Source organism: Centrocercus urophasianus, unplaced genomic scaffold (genome assembly GCF_019232065.1).
Source record: "Centrocercus urophasianus isolate 14NV4802_14NV808 unplaced genomic scaffold, USGS_Curo_1.0 seq_54, whole genome shotgun sequence".
In the NCBI taxonomy this organism is placed as follows: domain Eukaryota; kingdom Metazoa; phylum Chordata; class Aves; order Galliformes; family Phasianidae; genus Centrocercus; species Centrocercus urophasianus.
Genome location: NW_024885133.1, coordinates 663012 through 681268, shown reverse-complemented (window position 1 = coordinate 681268; position 18257 = coordinate 663012). Strand labels below are relative to the sequence as shown.

The window sequence follows — 18257 nt, the reverse complement described above, 5'->3', positions numbered from 1 at the left end:
CCCCGGCCACACGTTTCCCCAGCCGTGCGTTGGTGGGGAACGTCGACTTTGGTCCGTATGGACCGAGCTTTGTTCTGCTGCTGTTTGCATGAAGGCTGATAAGCACAAAGCGTCGGAAAATAACCGCGAAACGAAACGCGTCTCACTCTGATGAGGGAGCAGGGAGATGCTGAGAGCGAAATGCAGAGGTTACCAGCAGGGAGCCCAGAGCCCCGCTGTGCCAGCAGGACGCCGTGGGGTTGGGGCACTGCGAGCAGCCGTGTGTGGGGCAGCCTCTGCTTTCCAAAGGCCTCGTTTACATTTCTTCTGCTTTACCACGTAGTCACTGTTACCCAGCAGCTCTGTGCTACACTGCAGGAAAGAAGACATATTCTCACACTTTTCTAAGGAAGAGAAGTTTTTCTTACTAGAATTTTTTTATTTATTTTAATATATAGAACACTGTTAAAAAAAAAAAAAAAAAAAAAAAAAAGCGAAATCAATTTGCTGAAGAAAACACGCAGAATCTGTAAATTTGTATCCGTGAAATTGGGGCAGGTGGGTGCGGCGGGGTCGTTTTGTCCTGTTGTGGTGCAGTCTACCTCAGTGTTTCTTAAGGCTATTTTTAATACGGCGCACCTCAAAACCTGTTCTGATGTTGTGGGCTGGACCTGTTGAGGGTCGGCGAAAGCAGTATCAGCTGATCCCAATTCTGGGGCCGGAAGGGAGCGGATGGAGCAGCTCCATCACTGCTGATCGCTGCTGTTAGTCGTAGTGACCAAAGGAAACTGCTTCCAGCTCCGAATGCGCAGCAGCAAATTTGGATCTGATACTCTGATATCATCTTAGTTCTGTTGTGATTGGAAAAGAAAACAAACACTAAAACAGACCCATTGAAATGGACGTTGTGAACAGAGGGGCAGGCGGCGGCCGCCTGCAGTGAGCCCTCCCCGTTGTTCTGACATCTTAAACCGCAGTGGCTGTAACTGCAGGAACAGAGCGCTGTTTGCACCGGGCCTGTGCTGGCTCTGGCTCCTCAGCTCGGCTGATGCCTGTTGGCTCTGTGGGCACACGCAGCGCTGCAGTCGCCCGGTGTGGGGCTGTGTGTTGGGCCTTGGGCCTTGCAGTCGTCCTCACTGAGAGCAGCAGTGGTTGGATCCAGCGCTGTGCACGGCAGCCCCACTGCTGTCCTTCCTGCGTTGCTCCTGGCCAGGAGCGGTGCGGGGCAGCCAAGGGAGGATGTCCTCAGCCGCAGCGCTCCGCCCTGATGGAAACAAACAGCCCCAACTGCCACTCGTTGGCTGTAAAAGATGATGCTCAGCTGCGGGATTAGGAAGAGCAAAGGGACGTCATCATAGAGCCCAGCTCGGAGTTCGGGAAAACCCTCTGCAACCAGCTGCCACATGAGGCCCTCCCTGCAGGGCAGCTCAGCATGGTGCAGGGTGCTCCGCTGCTGTCCCAGCACAGAGCTGCACGCACTGGGGAGCAGCCGCAGCCCTGTGGGAGCTGCAAGAGGTGCCCCGAGCAGCCGCAGCATCGCGGCTTTGAAAGCCCACAGAGCAGGAAGCCGCGGCACTGCTTTGCTGTGTGCTGTCAGCAGGTGTTGTTGTGGGGGCTGCAGAGGTCCCAGAAACATTTGTTCCATTCACTGCCCGTCTCCCAGATGCCTCTTGCAAACCCGGTTCTTCTCTTGCCGTACAGTGCAGCATTGCAAAGCTTGTCTGCGAGGCTAAAAGCCCAGCGTGGCTGCTTGTAAATACTGATTGTGTTGTAAAATAGAAGAGCTCATTGTGTGATATTGCAAACTGTGTGCCAGCTCTGGGTGGGGAAACGTGGTAGGAAATAGACCAAGCTGCGAGGAGGGCGTGCTGTGCTGCGTGCGTAGGGAAGAGGCTGCTCGATGGTTGCTGTAGGGTACTCGAAATTGGTGGGTAGTAGATCTCTTTCCTCCTAAATTTGTATTATAGTAATGGGGCACTTTGCTTAATTTTACTTTTGTTGCGTTTAATGTTGATATCTCTTTGGAAAATGTTGCTTACTGTGTTACTGACTGAAGGGTGATGAAGGAGAATGGCAAAGAGGAGCAGGAAGGGGCTGTGGCAGTTATCTCCAAGCCCCCATGGTAGGGGTGGCAGAGAGCCCATGGGTTCCCTGAACATGGCTGCGATGCGGATCCGGACCCTGAGGTCCTCCAGGGCTGTCAGTGCCAGCAGTGACACCCAGTAGTGAGCCTGGCCTCTCGCAGAGAGGAGGATGCATTGTGCCCCAGCACCCCGCTGTGCGCCGGGGGAAGAGGCTCTCGGATGGGTTGGAAGCGACTTCAGAAGTATGTGAAATTCAAAGCAGGATTCGTTCAGCATCCGTATGAACTGAATTAATTTGGCCTTTTTATCACCTTCTGCTTGCTCTGCGGTGGCTCCGCTCAGACGGACGTGTGGAGGAATGGGACTTTTCAATGCAATTTGGGAGCTGCCGGTTTTACCAGATCTGCTGTCGTTCAGTGTGCATTTCTTTTTACAGTTAAATTGCTTGTCCTTCTCAAAAGTAAGCACTTACTCTCGCAGGTTCAGCAAAATAACTGCAGCACAATGCAAGCGATAGGGGGACGGGTCGAGAAATGACTTTTAAAATCTTGTATAATAAAGTTAGTATCAACTCCTACAGCATGGTCACGTTTTTTGCCTACGCGCAGGGCTGCAGCACAGGGTGGGGGCTCAGCAAAGCTCTGCTGACCCCCTGACGGCTCCCACTGTGCAGCACTGGGTGGGTTTGCAGCCCCAGCGCTGGCGCTCATTGGGCTCTGTGTTGCCCAGCATTCTGAGCCGGGCCTCTTCCCAAAGCCTCCAAACTGTCCCTGAAAGTCTCTTCAAACCACCGTTGTTTCCAAACGCTTCTCCCATCACCTGCAAAGCAGCCGCTGACGACTCTCAGGCTGTTTGAAAAAGGTGAGCCGTGATGAAAACGCTGCATTTTGGTGTCGTTTGCAAAGTGCTGCTGTTTGTGGGGCGGCGGAGTCCAACGCAGCCGAAAGCGCCCTGAGTGCTGTGGCAGAGCTTCGCTGTGCTGCTCCCACCTTCCTCACCGCCTGTCTGAGCTCACAGCATGCAGACTGTATTGCAGTTCGCATTGCAGACCCGTCTTGTATGAAATAAAGGATCAAATGTGCCGTGATTAAAAAGAAAAACAGAAAAAACCCTCAAAGCCTCCCCTTTATTTTATCGCTTTCGTATGGAAGAGCTGAGCAGTGACGTGTACAGAAAATAACATTGAGTATGAAGAGAACACCCTTGCTGTGTGACAGAATGTTGAGCAATTGACAGTTTATATTAAAATTCTGAATAAATTATCCAAGAATAACTTCCATTTGGTTTCCGCTGTCTCTGCAGCAACAAAGGCTGCTTTACCACAGGGAAAGCTCTGAGCTCCTAGCTCAGAGCATGCGATGCTTTCAGCTACAAAATGAGTGGTGTAAGGCCCAAAGAGCCACGGGCTCAGCTCAAGGCTCAGCTCAAGGCTCAGCTCAGGGCTCAGCTTGGGGCTCAGAGGCTCCCCATCCTGTGCTATGAATTGCCACTGTGAGCAACGTGACGGAGTCCTTGTGAAGAACGCTCCTTCTTTTGAGAGGTGGTGGCCACCCCCGATGGCACTCCCCACCCCGGTTGGTCTGCGGTGAATTCCAGCGCTGTGATGTGCAGTGATGTCCATCAGCAGAGATTGTGCAGAGCTGATGCCACCTAGTGCTGCCGTGCATCCAGCCGTGGCTCTGGATGGGTCCAAGTGCAGCCTCTGAGCCCATCTGGAGTTCTGTCATTGGAAGAGCGATGAGAAAGGAGCATACTTGAAAATGTCTGGGAATTGCATCTCCAGACACAGGCTTGCTCTCAGGGGATGCAAACACAGCGTGGCCTTGCTGTCGCAGAGGTCTGCAGGCGGCGATGCGGGCGCTGGTGTCTGTGTCCCTCATCGCTCCCCCAGGTGCGCCGCTTCACTCAGCCACAAACCACGTCTGTGGATGGAGGGGATGAGCTCTGATCCTCACTCGGTTGGGGTCACTGCGCCGTCCCTCCCATCGGCCCGGTGTCTGAGCAGCCCTGCTGTGACACATTGCGCTCTTGTGGACTTAGAGAAATGAAACCTTAATTCCTCTTTGCTCTTGTGGTTTCCTGGAGCACGGGGTAATTGCTATCCCAAGCGTTGCCAAAGCTGCGGTCTCTGAGTAATTGGAGTGTGAGCTGATCTTGTTCTGATTAGGGCTTGGCTGAGGCCAGCGTGTGCATGGGGCTGCAGGGAGAGGTGCATGCGTGGGGCTCAGTGGCACAGAGCGAACGGCCGCCGCCATCATCTCTGTGCTTTGTTTCCTCCCATTGTTTCAGTACCAGGTCAGGGACTGCTGGGCCGGGGTTCTGCCAGCGCACAGCCCTGGGAGCCCACGGTGCGAGGAGCCATGGGCACAGCTTGTGTGTGCCGGGCTCACACTGCAGAGCACGCAGAGCACTTCTTCTCCGAACGGAACAGGAAGCTGTTTGCTGCAACCGCAGCCGCCGTGCCCAGCACCGCTCAGCAGCTCCCAGGACCCCGCAGGGGGCGGTTTGGGGTGCACGACTCCAGAAGGGGCGGCCGGACCCCCACGGCCCCATCCCCTGCCATAGGGTCACCATCGAAGGAGCAGCGGTATGGGCGCGGCGGTTTTGTTTGCGCCTTCGGAAAGGGGAAGCGGTGAAGTGGTGCAGCCCAAGGCCCCCGCGAGCCGCCCGGCGGTGTGGATCTTCCTTCCTCAATGAGGGGCTGCTGCTCGCGGTGCACCTGCAGGATCCGGGCTGCGGGGTGCGGCTGTGCTGTGCGGGGACATTGCTGGAGATGCCCGCGGCCCTCAGGGTGAGTTGCTGTCCTCCTCCAGGGTGTGTTGTGTGAGCTCCATCTCAGGGTTGTTGCGCGGCTTCCTCGAGGCTCTGTGCGGAAGCAGCTTCACCCCAGCGCCGGGAGATTGGGGTTTAACCCATAGGGAGCTCCCGGTTCCCTTTGGGCGGCACTGGGCTCTGAGCCCCCTGTGGCTGTGCCCCCAAGTGATGGGTGGATCCCTGCTATAGCTGCATGGGAGGCGATGCTTTGGGGTTTGCAGCTGGGTGGAGAAATGCTCTTTGCCATCCACCCCTGTGCGACACCATCCCAAAGCAAGCCCCAGAGGCTCTGCCTTGCAAGGCTGCAATCTGCACAGCAGGAGAGAGTCCTGCAGGCCAGCAGCAGCACAAGGGTGAAATCAGGCTCTGTCAGCACAGTGAGGGGTTGGGAACAGAGCCTGGAGCCAGTTTGTGCTGCGGGAGCTGATGGCAATGGGGCTCAGACACGGCAAGATGGGATTTTGGTGTCTGGGGGCAGATTGGAGTTGGCTCCCACTGACCTCAGAGTGCCCCCAGATGACAGGGTGGAGCAGGGAGCTCAGGGCAGGTTTGGGTGCACGTGTTCTGCTTCCACCTGCATCCATCAACCAGCGCTCCAGGGCTCTGTGTGCCGTGGGGTCACCAATCCTCAGCCTCCGCCGCAGGAAGTCCCGGAGCTGTCACACAGGTGGGAACGCCGGAGAGCAGGAATTTCTCTCTGGCTGCAGCTCCCATCAGCTGATACTTCTGACAAAACACTTGGCTGCTCCACTCCCCCCTTGGCAGCCCCTGGGCTGCAGCTTGCAGCGCTGCCTTAGACTTGCACCGAGCTCCGCTGTGCTCTGTGCCGTCCTCTCCGGCTCAGGGCTGTCCATACGTGGGGCTCAGGGGGTGCCCCGATGTCGGACTCACTGCTCAACCACTCCTGGCCGTCGTTCTCCAAGCGCTGGAAGAAGAGGTGGTCCTTTAAACGAGGTAACAGCGTGTGTGTGGGGAGAGAGGGCTGAGCCGCGTGGGGCGGAGGGGACAGCAGGGACAGCAGGGAGCTCGGGGTCCCCCCAGCACCGGTGCCCACTGCTCCTCTCTGCGGGGACGCTGCTTACGTGTCAGTTTCTGCCAATCCTTCCGCTGCGGATCCTTCTCAAGGCACGTCAATGCCTTTGTGCGCTGGCTAATGGGTTAAATATCAGTCTTCTGGTTTTGTAATAAATACGTTTTGTTGCTGCCAGCGAGCCGGAGGTCCCAGAGCCTTCAGGCAGCTGTCTGCGTGCTGCCGGCCGAGGGCTGAGCCTCGTGTTGTGTGCTCAGTTTGGTGTCCCAGGAGATGTTGGGCAAAACGCTCCTTCAGCCTCAGAATGGGCTGAGGAGCCTTGGGCCAGGTCATGCAGGCTTTTGGGATGGGAAATCCAGTGGTCGTGTGAGCTGGCCTCATTGCTGCACAGAGCTGCAACTTGAAAAGGGAGAGGGGAGAGCCCCAGAACAGGAGATGTCCATGATCCCAGGGGAGCTGGACACTGCCGTTCTCACTGCAAACTTTGCCCTAGGCCCAACACTTTCGGGTACAGTTATCTGTGTGGCATTAGAGCTTGAGACACACATCACTGCTTTTCTCTCCAAACTGCCTGGTTTGGAGCAGGAGCAGCCCCCAGCCCTGCACTGGGGCACTCCACACCGTGCTGGGCTCACTGCAAAGGCTCAACCAGGCTCCCTGTGCAAAATACATCAGCCTCAGTGCCCACAAGTACCCACCGCTCTGAGGAGCATCCCCAGCACAGCTGTCCTGAGCTCAATGCGTGGGCAGTACTGTGGCCAGGAGGGGATCGGGGGCTGCGAACCCCTCTCAGCCCTGCTGAGCCCCCCTAGCTGCCTCCCCAGTCGCTTGGCCCCGCGTGCCCGGAGCACCAGGTCCCAAAGGTAGCGATAAGGCTGCTTGCTGTGCAGCCTGCTGCAGCATTGGACAGCTTATCTTCTCCCCTCCTTCAGCCCCGGTCGCATGAGCCAATCCCCACCTCTGCCAGCACACGATGAGCTGGGGCCCGGCGCGGGCAAAGTGCTGCGCTTTATCCGATTTTGGCACAGTGAGCTGAGCACTTCTTTGCAGTTCAACACCCCTCTCGTTCTGATCATCCCGTGGGGCTGTGCTGGGCCAGCGGGGCAGAGCCAGGGGGACCAAATGCTGCTCTGTTCCTATCTGTGATGCCTTCAGAGCTTAGCAGCAGCCTCTATCCCCATTTGCTGGGAAATGCCCAGCTTTGTTCTGCGTTCTTCTTCCTTCTGGACTCAGCTGTTGGGTCCCACTGTCCCAGTGGCACCAAACACCCCAAGACTGCCTGAGACTGCTGTGTGCTGGGGACGCTGGCCGCCACTTCCTTCCTCCCCAGGCAGAAGCCCAGCATCTCCACGTTCTGCAAAGTCCAGCCCAGCACTGCCCCACTCGTGTGCAATGCTTTGTCCCCAGCTCTGCCCTGGGAATTCCTCTGGTGAAGCTGCTCCCTGCAGCAATAACCTTTTATGGTTCCTGGCCAGAGGCGAATTAAGCAACTGCAATACCTAATCTGCTTAATGTTCCCCTACACCAAACAGCGTGTGCTCTTGGAAGTGTCATTTTGTCATCTCATCTCCAGCTTCAGCAGAGGAAACGTGAAGACAGGTGCCTGGCTGTGCCGGGGAGCTGCAGGGCCATTCCCCAAGCACCTTGCGGTAGCAAGATGGAGCAGCATCCCTCCAACAGCCAGGCAGGGCCTTGGGGTGCGCCCTTCCTGCTGGTAGAGGGGTGACCACGTCCATCTCAGACACAGGGATGCTCCCAGCTCCTGTATGCTCCTTCCTTGTTCACCTTGTCATAACCTGATGCTTGAAAATGCGTTCTCCCAAAGAGCCCCTCCACCGGATCCCTGTGCCCAAGCGTTGGCTCCCTGCACGGTGGCAGCCCAGGGTCACCAACGGAGGACCTAAATGCAAGGAGCCAGAATCCAACGTGGCTCTCACACATTGCCTAAAATGGTGTCCCCAGTGCCGCAGCCACGTGCCGGTGCCCAACGGTCCCTGTGCTGCACTCACTGCCACTGGCTGCAAACCTGATTTATCGTGTGTTGAACAGCAGTGTCTGAAGTGCCTGGGGGGCGGGGGGGACATGAGCTGTGTGTGGAGCTGTGGGGGGCATCAACTGCAGGGCACATCACAGCCAAAGCCAGAGCTCTGCACGGCACAGGGAATATATTCCAGGCCTCCGAGGAGCTGACTCTGATCCAGGGACCCACTTCAGAGCTGCAGGATGGAGCCTGGTGTGGAGCCAGCTTTGGCACGGCCGCGACCCACCCTGCAGGAAAACACCCCTTTGTTTCAGCTCAACCCGCAGGGCTCTGGCCTCTGTCAGGCTGAGCACTCACCAGCTCTCACAGCTCCATCTCTGCTTTTCCAGGCCTTGCTCCTCTCTCTGAGGCTGCAAGGGACTGTGATGGCAGGCAGCCTCCTCTTGCTTCCCTCCTTGTGCTTCTAGAGAAGAAACATTTGTCCTCACCCCCTCACACCTCCCCAGCCCTCTGGTTGCTCCCCTTGATCAGCTTACCCCTGTCTCAATCCCAGCCCATTTCTGGGTTCAACAGCTTTTGCTGTTGCCGATGCCTTTGGCTGCTCAGCTTCCCTGGGGGCTGTGTCAGAACGTGCACTGGTTGGCCAGCACTCTGATTTTTGGTTGCCATCTGAAGAGGGGAAATCAGAAAGTAATGATAACGCTCACTGGGTGACCCTTAACCAGCCTTACAGCTCAGGCACTCTTAATTAAAACAAGGCCTTACTGGGCTGTTTTCTCTGCTGTACAACTTAAAGCCCCTTTAAAGAGCTGCAAACGTTTGAACGCACGAACACTGCTTCACACAGAACAGCTGGTGCTTGCAGACCCAAACCTCCAGCTTCTCCCTGGCGCTCGCTGCCTTCTGGGCTCTGGCACCATGCACTCCTTACTTGCAGGCTGCATCATGCAGCATTAAAGCTTGCAGGAGAATGCATGGTTTCTTGTTAGGATCTTCGTCACATTAACATTTTTACAATTCACTTTCCTGCAGTACGTTGGGTTTCTAGCAGTTTCATGCATTTCTGCTCCTACTGGATAGATATGGTCACTCACAACCTCTTGCTGTTTTCCCCACGCTTTCAGCCTTGCACTGCAGCCGGCAGCCTGGCCTCTTTCCACTCCCCTCAGCTGTGTGCATCTCAGAAGAATAAAAGGCCTCCATGAGTCATATGCAATGGTTCAGATGGTGGCGAAGGTTTACACTGTGTCTCGCTGCATAGGAATGTGCTGCAGTCAGCTGGGCGATGTTCTGCGCCGCGCGCTGAGGCCAGACCGTGGTTTTGTTTCTCAATGAGCACTGGATGCTGTGCACACACTCAGCTCACACCCACCCAGTGCTGGGAACGTCCACGTGGAGAGGAACGAGCCGCCATCGGTGGAGCCGCGCTTTTCCACTGCTGCAGAGATGTGGCACTTGGGGATGGGGGTCGGAGGCACGGTGGGGGTGGGCCGATGCTTGGGCTTGATCTTAGATGTCTTTTCCAATCTTACTGATTCTATGATTCACTGGTGCCTGAAGTCCTCCCATCTTACCGCCCATGGGTATCCTTGAGAGCACAAGGAACAAGGGGGCAGAGGGCTTTGTCCGATGCCACCCCTCTGTGCAGGGCCGACCCTGGCCACCCCATGGCACACTGTGATCCTCTGTGTCTTGCAGGATCTGACTGCAAGCCGTGCTTACGGGAGCTCGCTGACCGCAGTCCCTCTGCTTTGGAGTACCACAGCCCCAAGCGTTTCCTCCCATCCCTGATTGCTGAGGATGACACCCTGTTCACCAGCATGGCCGAAGAAAAGGCAAGTGTCCTCTTTCCTTCCACTACCACCATGCAGGGCAGCAGCTGGGCTTAGCAAACTGAGGGGTCAGTGCCATATTCAGCAGAGTCTGTGATGGAGTACGGATGGGAGAAAGGAGTACTGACCCAAACTAACTAGGGATACAAGGTTATAGTGCTCCTGTTGCTGAGCATTAGTGGAAATGAGGCATGGAGAGGTGTTAGGGTGGAAGCAACCTTTGTAGGTCCCTGGAGCAAGCTCAGCGGGTGGGTATGGGACAGGTCCACGCAGAAGAGCAGCCCCAGCATGGGAAGTGCCCCTTGGCAGGAGGTATGCGAGCATCTCGGATGGACTCCGTGCTCAGGATGAGCCTTTGTGCCTTTGCAGGAGGACTCATCTTCCACAGAGCTGGACGTCCCAGCAGCAGACTTACACAGCAGCACGGAGGATCTCCTCTCAGACTCCGCTCTGCACGGCACAGAGTATTACAAAGACCTGGGGCTTCTGAGCCCACCAGATAACAAAACAGTGCCAGAGATGGCAGCACGGCCAGAAGCTGCCCCCCAGGCTGCATCTGCCATTTGCTTATCGGAGGAGAGATCAGGGGCTCTGGGAAAAATGTCTGTGGATGTTGCTTTTTCCAATCCCATCTCCTGCTCGGTGCGTTACGGTGAGGCCGACTGCCACTTTCTGAACAAAGCTGCCAGCACTGTTGAATGTCCTGCGGAGGAAGATGAAGCTTCGGACCTTCAGGAGGCCTCGGAGTCCTTCCCCACGTTGGTGAGATCCATGTCTACCTCTAGGAGGCACAGCTGGGAGAGCCCCTTGTCACCTGTGGACTGCAAGCGCAGGTAACAGCCCATGAGGGGACATTTGGTGCATACCACAGGATGGTGCTGCCTGAGGTGGAGTTAGAGCGCTGCTGCTGCGTGATTTCCTGCCCCAAAGCAGCTGGGTGCTCACTGCTCGTGTTGGGTGCGATGGGGAAGGACAGAGATTGTGCAGCAGGGAGCTTTTATATCTCTTGGCAATAGGAAAATCTCTTGTCCTGGTCTTGGGCCCAGGACCTCCCTTCTGGGGAAAGCTTGTTTCTGGCTGGAGGGGACTCCTGAACAGCACAGCTGTCCTGATAGCCTTCAGCCTCTGGCTCAGAGGGATCTTTGCTCACTCCAGTGGATAAAGAGAGGCAGCACCTTTCTCTTCTTATCATAGAATCATAGAATGGCTTTGGTCAGAGGGGACCTTAAGTATCACCTGGATCCAACCATGTGCCATGTGCTGGTTGCATCCCACCAGATCAGGCTGCCCAGGGCCCCATCCAGTCTGACCCTGAACACCTGCAGGAATGGTGCACACACAGCTCTCTGTGCAACCTGTGCCAGGGCCTCACCATTCTGTCCCCCTGCCCTCCATGGCTGCAGAAGAGGGTGAATGTGTGGCCTGATGCTGAGCTGGGAGTGGTTTCCAGGCCTGGTATCACTGCCGTGCTCCATGCCTGCAGTGTTCTGCTTTGGGTTCCTGCATGCACGTTCACCCTGCTGACAAATATATTGATCCTTCTGCTGGCTGGGAGCTAGGTGCAAGCCAGCAATGACTATTTATATCTCTCCTCCTTATAAGGTACCCTAAAATTATCTCAGCCCAAAATCTTGGCAGTTCTTTATCAAGCTCTGTCGTTGGTTCTCAGACCCATTGTTGGGCCATGTGCCGGGGATCATTCACAGTTTACAGAGCAACAGGCACACGAGTAGTGGTGGCACAGAGCGGCCGTCTGCGTCGGTCTCCTCAGTCAGTGATGAAGCACGTGTGAGTGGAGGGGCAGGGAAGGGGAACGTGCCCTGCTGTCCTCTAAGCAAATGCTTCCTGAAGCCTGGCAGTGGGAGCAAAGCAGCAGCGAGCTGCAGGCAGAACCTGCTGCAGAGAGTAAGATTTTCCACCAAGCCCTACCCACCATTCTGTACCTGCACTGCTGGCATTGCAGCAGCATTCGGTGTCCAGGAAGCCGTGGGGTGCTGGGGGGTTGCCCTGCCCCTCGTTTCCCAGAAGAAGGTTTATTTTCCCTTCCTCAAAGCTGGGACCAGAGGGTCAGGATTTACAACATGATGCCACGCTGGTGAGTCGACAAACAACGACATCTACCATTTCTAAATGCCATGGTGCACTGCAGCCAGTGGGGCAGCAGCTCTTAAAAGGGTGAGACAGCTGTGGAGTCCCAGGAGCTGCTGAACATCCCAGCATGGGACATCCCAGGTGACTGAGGAGCTCATGGACCAGCTGAGGGCAGCCAGACAAAATGCTTTTGCTTTCTCGGTGTCCAAGCTGACTCTTCCCGGCATTCCCCCTCCCATATGCTTGCTGTGGTGGCCCTCCTTGGCTTATCTGTAGGCCTTTTAGGACTGCCAGGACACGGCAGGGGCTGTGCTGTGCCTGTCACTATGGGATGGCCCTCTAAGCTGGCTTCTTACTCTCTGCTGATTTAGGTTCAGCTTGGATACCACAGAGACAGGCAGTGATCCAGAGCAGGAGGAGGCGGAGAAAGGGAGCGGGTCCTGCGCACAGCCTTGTGTGTCCCTGCAGCTGCCCGGGGGAAAGCAGGGAGCCTGGAGCAGCAGTGCGGGCAGCATGGTGATCAAAGTGCAGATAGAGCCACTGCGACCCGGCGGCACGGCCAGCCTGGGCTCAGGGGAGGCGGTGAGTGTGCGAGGGGGTGCAGCGCTGCTGGGTGGGCACACAGGGTGGGGGGCTGTGGGAAGGCAGGGGTGACTGCTGGCACTTGGCATGGGAGCCCCATTCCCTGCCTTGCACCTTGCTGACTGTGCCCTTATGGAAGCTCTCTTGGTGCACAAAGGACCAAAGATGTCCGTGACTTTTTACTACTCTAGGAACGTGTCGGTGATGGGAAGAGACTGAGGCCACTGTCCATCCCTTCAGCCTGCAAGGCTGCCTCCCCCCAGGCACCCTGTGGTTTCAACACTTCTCTTTCAGCCGTGGAAGGTTTGTACAGACTACACGAATAGCTTCCAATGAATTCAGCTTATCTGTGATTGAGTTATAAAACCAGAGATGCAGCCTCTGCAAGTCTAGACAGCCTCTGCCCTTCTCTTCCATGTGGTCCCCAGAAGCACCCAGATGAAGTCAAGCTGACTTGGAGTCTGATCTCAGTTGAGAGCAGTCTAAGCACAGATATGTCCCCAGTGACTCATTGCCATGTATTGGTCATTCCCCACTTACACAAGTCAATGACAGTATCCTAGGAACGAATGTAGAGAATTGTCCAGAAGTAAGTGGAAGAAAAGCCATGCAGGGAGGCTGGAGGGTCTCTGGGTGGTGCCAGCCCCCATCACCAAGCTGCAAGCAGGAATTCAGTGTAATGCAAACTGGAGAAGGAAGGTGTGATACAGAAAACCAGGGTGTCTGCTGAGAGTGTTTTCTGTTCCAGGTGTTGAACCCCCTGCTCTGGAGATGCTGGAGAAGGACCATGTGTCCCCAGACCAAGTGTAGGTATTGTCAGTCCCGGCTGTTTTGAGATGACAGATTTTTGTGTGCATCTGAGCTACTGGAGATCCATCAACAGGCCATAAGGAAGATCCCACTCTATGCTGGGCACAGCTCAGTAGCTGGTTGTAGAACAGTGCTTGATTCTTTGTAGGATGCAGATGCATTTCTTTGCAAGGAAATTTTCTGATTTTTTTATTTTCTTCTGCTCTATCCCTCATAGGCTAATAGTACAGCAGGTTCTTCAGGAGCTGAAACAGTATCACGGGTGAGTGTGTCTGGTAGAGAGATTTGGGCAGGGAGGTCACTGTTCTACCTGGGATCTACCCTCAGATGAGGTGCGGAGCGCAGTGGTCAAGCAGGGAGGGTATCAGAATCACCATATCCTTCCAATGAAGCCAGGCAGGATTTGCATGAATATGCAAATACCTCTTCTGTATCTCTGCCCGTCTCCAAAGATCTGCTCTTGTGTCTTTTGCTGTGTGTCTGATGTCTTCTCCATGAACAGGGCGAAAAAGAGAGCTTGTGTGCAAGAAGGCAGTGATTCTTCCCAGCAGAATCTCACCTGGTTTGAGTTCCTGTCTAACGAGTAAGTGAGGTGGGCAGGAATCCACACGCTTTGCATCCATGGAGCAGACTCTTATTTTTAGCCCCTTTTCATCAAAGCTCTTCTGCTCTATTAATGGTGCACACGGAATATTGGTGTCTGCCACGGCTCAGCCTGGACTGGGGCCCCATTGTGCATGGCTCCAACCAAAACCAGAGCTGGACAGAATCCAAAGGCTCATGTCCTTGTTTTTAAGAATGACGGACGTTAAACCAGGTCTTCCGGGGGGTGGAGAGCCCAGGGATGGGGTGCTAAGGCAATCCTGATAAACTTCATCAGCGATCTCCTTGAACTGTGCTTGGCCTGTTATCTTCTCCTCAGGTAAGATGGTTTTGGTCTTTTTCAGAAATGAGGACAGTGGAAAGAGTGAGAAAGCAGAGAAAGGCACAAAGGTGATGCGACGCCTGAGTTCCCTGCGGAGCCGTGTCACCGGGTCCTGGCAGAAGGATAAGGTGAGGGAGAGACGCACTGCTCTGCTCTGTGCCAGGGTCCTCCCGCTTGGTTCTACCAACAACCTGTGAGCAGTGCAGGGTGTAACGGAGCTGTTGTTCTCTCCTTCCAGGGTAAGAACAAAGAGCAATCGAAAGAGAAGGAGAAAGAAACAAAGGAGCCAAAAGAGAGTTGGAAAGAGGTCAATCGGCACCAGCTTGTGCCAGGGGTTTTCTCCAGTGGCACCAGCTGCTCGCTGTGTGCCAAACCTCTCGGGAATAAAAGTGGTCTGCAGTGCCTGAGTGAGTATGGCTGTCGCTGCTGCTCTGACCCAGCCTGGCTGTCACCCACTCCCCATCCCCCCCTTGGCAGGACACAGATTCCCCGCTTCAGTCAGCCTCATGGGTTTCATGGGTTGCTTCACTTTTCTGCCTGGCTCCATTCACCCACCCTGCTGCTTGGCCTGGCTTGGTTATTCTCCAGTCTAAACGATCACTAAATCCTGCTGGGCGATATTTTATCCTTGTTATCTTTGGCCACCTGATCATTTCCTACCCCTTTACCCAAAGGAGGCTTCTAGGTCAACTTTAACAAGCTGTTTTTTCACAAAGCTCTATTTTGCCCCTGCTGCCTGGGTGAAGCTGCTTTTTAGGCTTTTTTAACCAATGCAGTGATGAGACAGCTCAGCACCTACCCTGGGCTTGTGCATAAGGATTCCTGGAGCACCCAAACCCTTAACAACTAACACAGCAGTTCAGTTGGGACCCCCGGGATCTGCATGGATGCTGCTTTTCAGATGCATGCAGTGCACAAGAATGGCAGCTGTGCCTTTGCAGGCACGCATAGGAAAATGTCTTCTCACTGCTTTTCCTTGGGCCTTTCTGCACGGCGTTGGCTGATAGACAAACTCTGTCCTCAGGGCACTGAAGAACATTTTAATTCCTAAGGGATTGCCTGTGGGTAGATTAAATCTTTTGGAAATGAGAGAATTGCTCTCTTTCTCCACCCTGTATCCTCCAGTAATTCTCATGCTCAAGTGAAGAACTCTCAGAGGCTCTTAAGGTCAGTACAACCTTCCTGGGGCAGAAGCTCTGGCTGCCCTTGGGCACGTGTTGTGAGAAACTCTCCCTCCAGGGCAGAGGAGAACTGAAAAGGACCACGGGCCATTAGTGAACATTTTAGAGGCATCACAGCAGAAAGTAGAAAGGAAGGAGCTGAGAAAGAGGAAGTGCTTTGTGTTTTGTGGACATTTTAGAAGGGACTCAAGTGTTTTGAGAAGAATGCTTTGCTCTTCCTGCCTGAGGAACCCCTTAGTGGAGGCTCTGTTGGCAGTGCTGCATGCTGCATTACCAGAAATACCTGAATCTGAGCAGCTGCAGATAGTCCTTGCTCTGTGCTGCAGCAAGAGCTTGGAGCTGCAATTTGTCTGCTCTGGGGAACTCAGGAGTCACTGCCAGGCTGAACGACCCTTCTCTCAACAGCAGTTTTGGAGCTCTGTGATCTCAGGGGTTGGAGCTACCTGTCTAAATGGCAGTGTGGCTTGGCATCGTAAGTGCGTGGGGACTGGAGATCGGTTACATTGACCTTTACCTTGTTTCTTAGACTTACCATGAGGTATCCGTGTTCTTGAGTGTTATTAACATTCAGCAGAAAAACTCCATGGTGATAGAAGAACTGCTCTGTGTTTGGGACAATGACATTTCTTTTGGCTTTCTGGGCTGCTCGGGGATTACGCTGCTTAAGCTAACGAGGGTGGCTGGGCAGCAGAGCTCATTTTCGTGAGCTCCCCTTGTGGTGGCTTGAACTCAGACTGAGCAATCGTGTGGAGTTCTGTGATGCTCATAACAATTAACGGCCTGTCTGTGGCCAGATCTGGGTAGAGGACTTGTTGCAAGACAGCTGTTAGACTGAGAGTGCCTATATTTGGATTACGTTGGGCTGAAATCTTTGCAAGCTGCTGCTGGGCAGCAGAGTTGATGGCTCATATCTCCAGTTGCTGTGACTGCAGCTGGAGCAGTGAGTGGTCTCCTGAGGAGTCACTGATAGGGCTCTGAAGAACAGAATGTGGGCCGCCGTGCAGCTGGAGTGCTGCGCTGTCCTTCAGAAGCGAGAGCTGTTCAGTCAGTGCTGAGCTGCAGCTGCTGCCAGAACCTCGGCATGTTTCCCCATCTCTCTGCTTTGGCTCGCAGCCACCTCCTGGCCCACCTCTCGGTCAGGTGCTCTTGTTTACGTGATCGCCGTGGTATTTTTAACTGCAGCACCACCGTGTGGTGGAAAGCGAGCAGGGCTCCAAGAGTGAAAATAGAAGAAAAACTAACAAAGAAAGGGCTGGGCTGAAGGCAGGGAGAGGAAGGCTGGAACGGGCTGCATAAATCATAGCAAAGATCACCGTTCTTTTGCTAGAAGCGGGCACGCAAGCTACGGAGAAGGCAGGCAGCCTGAGTGCCTATGTGTGGGGTCACCTGCTTACTTCTGCATCCCAGTTCCTCCCTTCTGCCCTCACACTGCAGCACAAAGCCTCCTGGTGCAGGTGGGAGCTCCAGGTTCATGTCTCCCAGACGTGCTGTCAGGACTCTGGCAGGGATGAAGAACAAAGAGCAGTGTTTATGGTAACTGGGATCTCAACAGCTGTGGCCACCCAAACTTTGCTGTTGTATAAACTTTGAGATGAGAGCCTCTGGGTTTATTGTTCACCTGGAAATGAAGAAAGCTCCTTTTGAGCCTCAGCTGTCAAGGGTAGAAAAGGTTCTGTGCCTAAATTAATCCCTTCTTATAAACATGCTTCCAGTGTTTATGCAATGGCAGTTAGATGGATCCCAGGAAAGCCCTGGCAGGAGGGAGCTCTGTGAGCAGGCTGTGCCATGGAGGGGAGCCAAGGGTGTGATGGCAGAATTGCTTCCCTCCCAGTGACCTGAGCTTGAGCACTGGGGTAAAGGTGGGACGTCTGTGACTTCTTCCACTGAGAGTTACATCTTCATGACCTTATGGGAGAGGTGCAGCCTCAGTCCTCTTTGTCAAGGTCAGATCAACTGTCTTCTTATAAAGCAAACCTAAGACTGCTGCAGAAGTTGCTTGGTCAGGTTTCGGTCAGGCCAGCTCTTGGCCTGGGCTTGAAATGCAGCATGTGAAATTCAGCTCTCAAATTGCACTTGTACCTACATGCTTCTGCTTTTACAATGCCCAGTGCAACATCGATAGGCCAATAAGGGAAGGGGAGGTTTTCCTTACAATCAGGAGGATGTCGTTGATTTTCTGCTCTGAGATTTCTGCTCACAGCCTACACAGAGCTCTGGGAAATCTAAAAAGCAGCAGGCAAACTTAAACTTCACATTTCTGGAAAGAGACATAACTGCCAAAAAGCTTCTGTTCTGGAGAAGAGGAAGTTTGGTTGCTGTAACATGATGACAGCGATAAATGGACTGGGAGTCCTGCTTAGAATGAGTGACTACTGACAGGAGTCCAAATAAAACAGGCAAAACCAGAGCGACTGTGATAGGCAGTGGGTTAATGTAGTCACAGGGCAACAAAGTGGGATCTAAGGCAACTGTGAAAGTGGTCTGTGGGGCTGGTTTCAGTGGAAACACTGAGCCAGGAATCTGCAGTGTACAGCCAGCCCTGCTGAATACTCACAGCAACTGCCGAGGTTTGAGAAAAGGAAGCTGGAAAAATATTTTGTTCTCAGTGCTTCTCTGCTTTTCACTTTGTACTTTCTGGACAGAATTGCCTCTATCTGGAACATTTCCAACACACTGTTCCTTGCATTTCCTCAGTAGCTCATACACCTGGCCTGACAAGTGCAGCAGGCTGTGTGACAGCAAGCTGCTTGCTACCCATTCTGTAAGAAAATCTCTATTATTGTAGAGAATTACCCAGGATTAGAAAGCTGGTGCAGTGCTCTTTACTGTGCAACCCAAACCTTAGCTCTAAGCCATGGAGTATTTCAGCTGGTTGCTATGCCAGATTTTGCACTGATTCTGTGGAGATGCCCTGAGGCCAACCACAAAGCACAGTGTGTTCTCTCCAT

General features: G+C 54.2%; 1 protein-coding gene across 6 annotated transcripts in view; it reads left to right on the top strand.

Annotated features, from left to right (window-relative positions):
* The first annotated feature begins 4560 nt into the window (after nt 1-4560).
* The window catches only part of ARHGEF18 (Rho/Rac guanine nucleotide exchange factor 18), a 42235-nt gene continuing 28538 nt past the window's right edge, over nt 4561-18257 (top strand). For 4 of the 6 annotated variants that reach the window (XM_042835612.1, XM_042835611.1, XM_042835610.1 and 1 more), the window contains exons 1-10: nt 5654-5831; nt 9587-9723; nt 10090-10553; nt 12183-12393; nt 12585-12696; nt 13142-13199; nt 13421-13465; nt 13706-13786; nt 14151-14256; nt 14367-14535. In XM_042835612.1, coding sequence (XP_042691546.1) covers nt 5756-5831; nt 9587-9723; nt 10090-10553; nt 12183-12393; nt 12585-12696; nt 13142-13199; nt 13421-13465; nt 13706-13786; nt 14151-14256; nt 14367-14535 — 1459 coding nt within the window. In that variant the 5' untranslated portion in view covers nt 5654-5755. Of the gene's footprint in view, nt 4855-5653; nt 5832-9586; nt 9724-10089; nt 10554-12182; nt 12394-12584; nt 12697-13141; nt 13200-13420; nt 13466-13705; nt 13787-14150; nt 14257-14366; nt 14536-18257 lie in introns of those variants that run through there. The other 2 variants (XM_042835615.1, XM_042835613.1) reach the window with 2 other exon arrangements.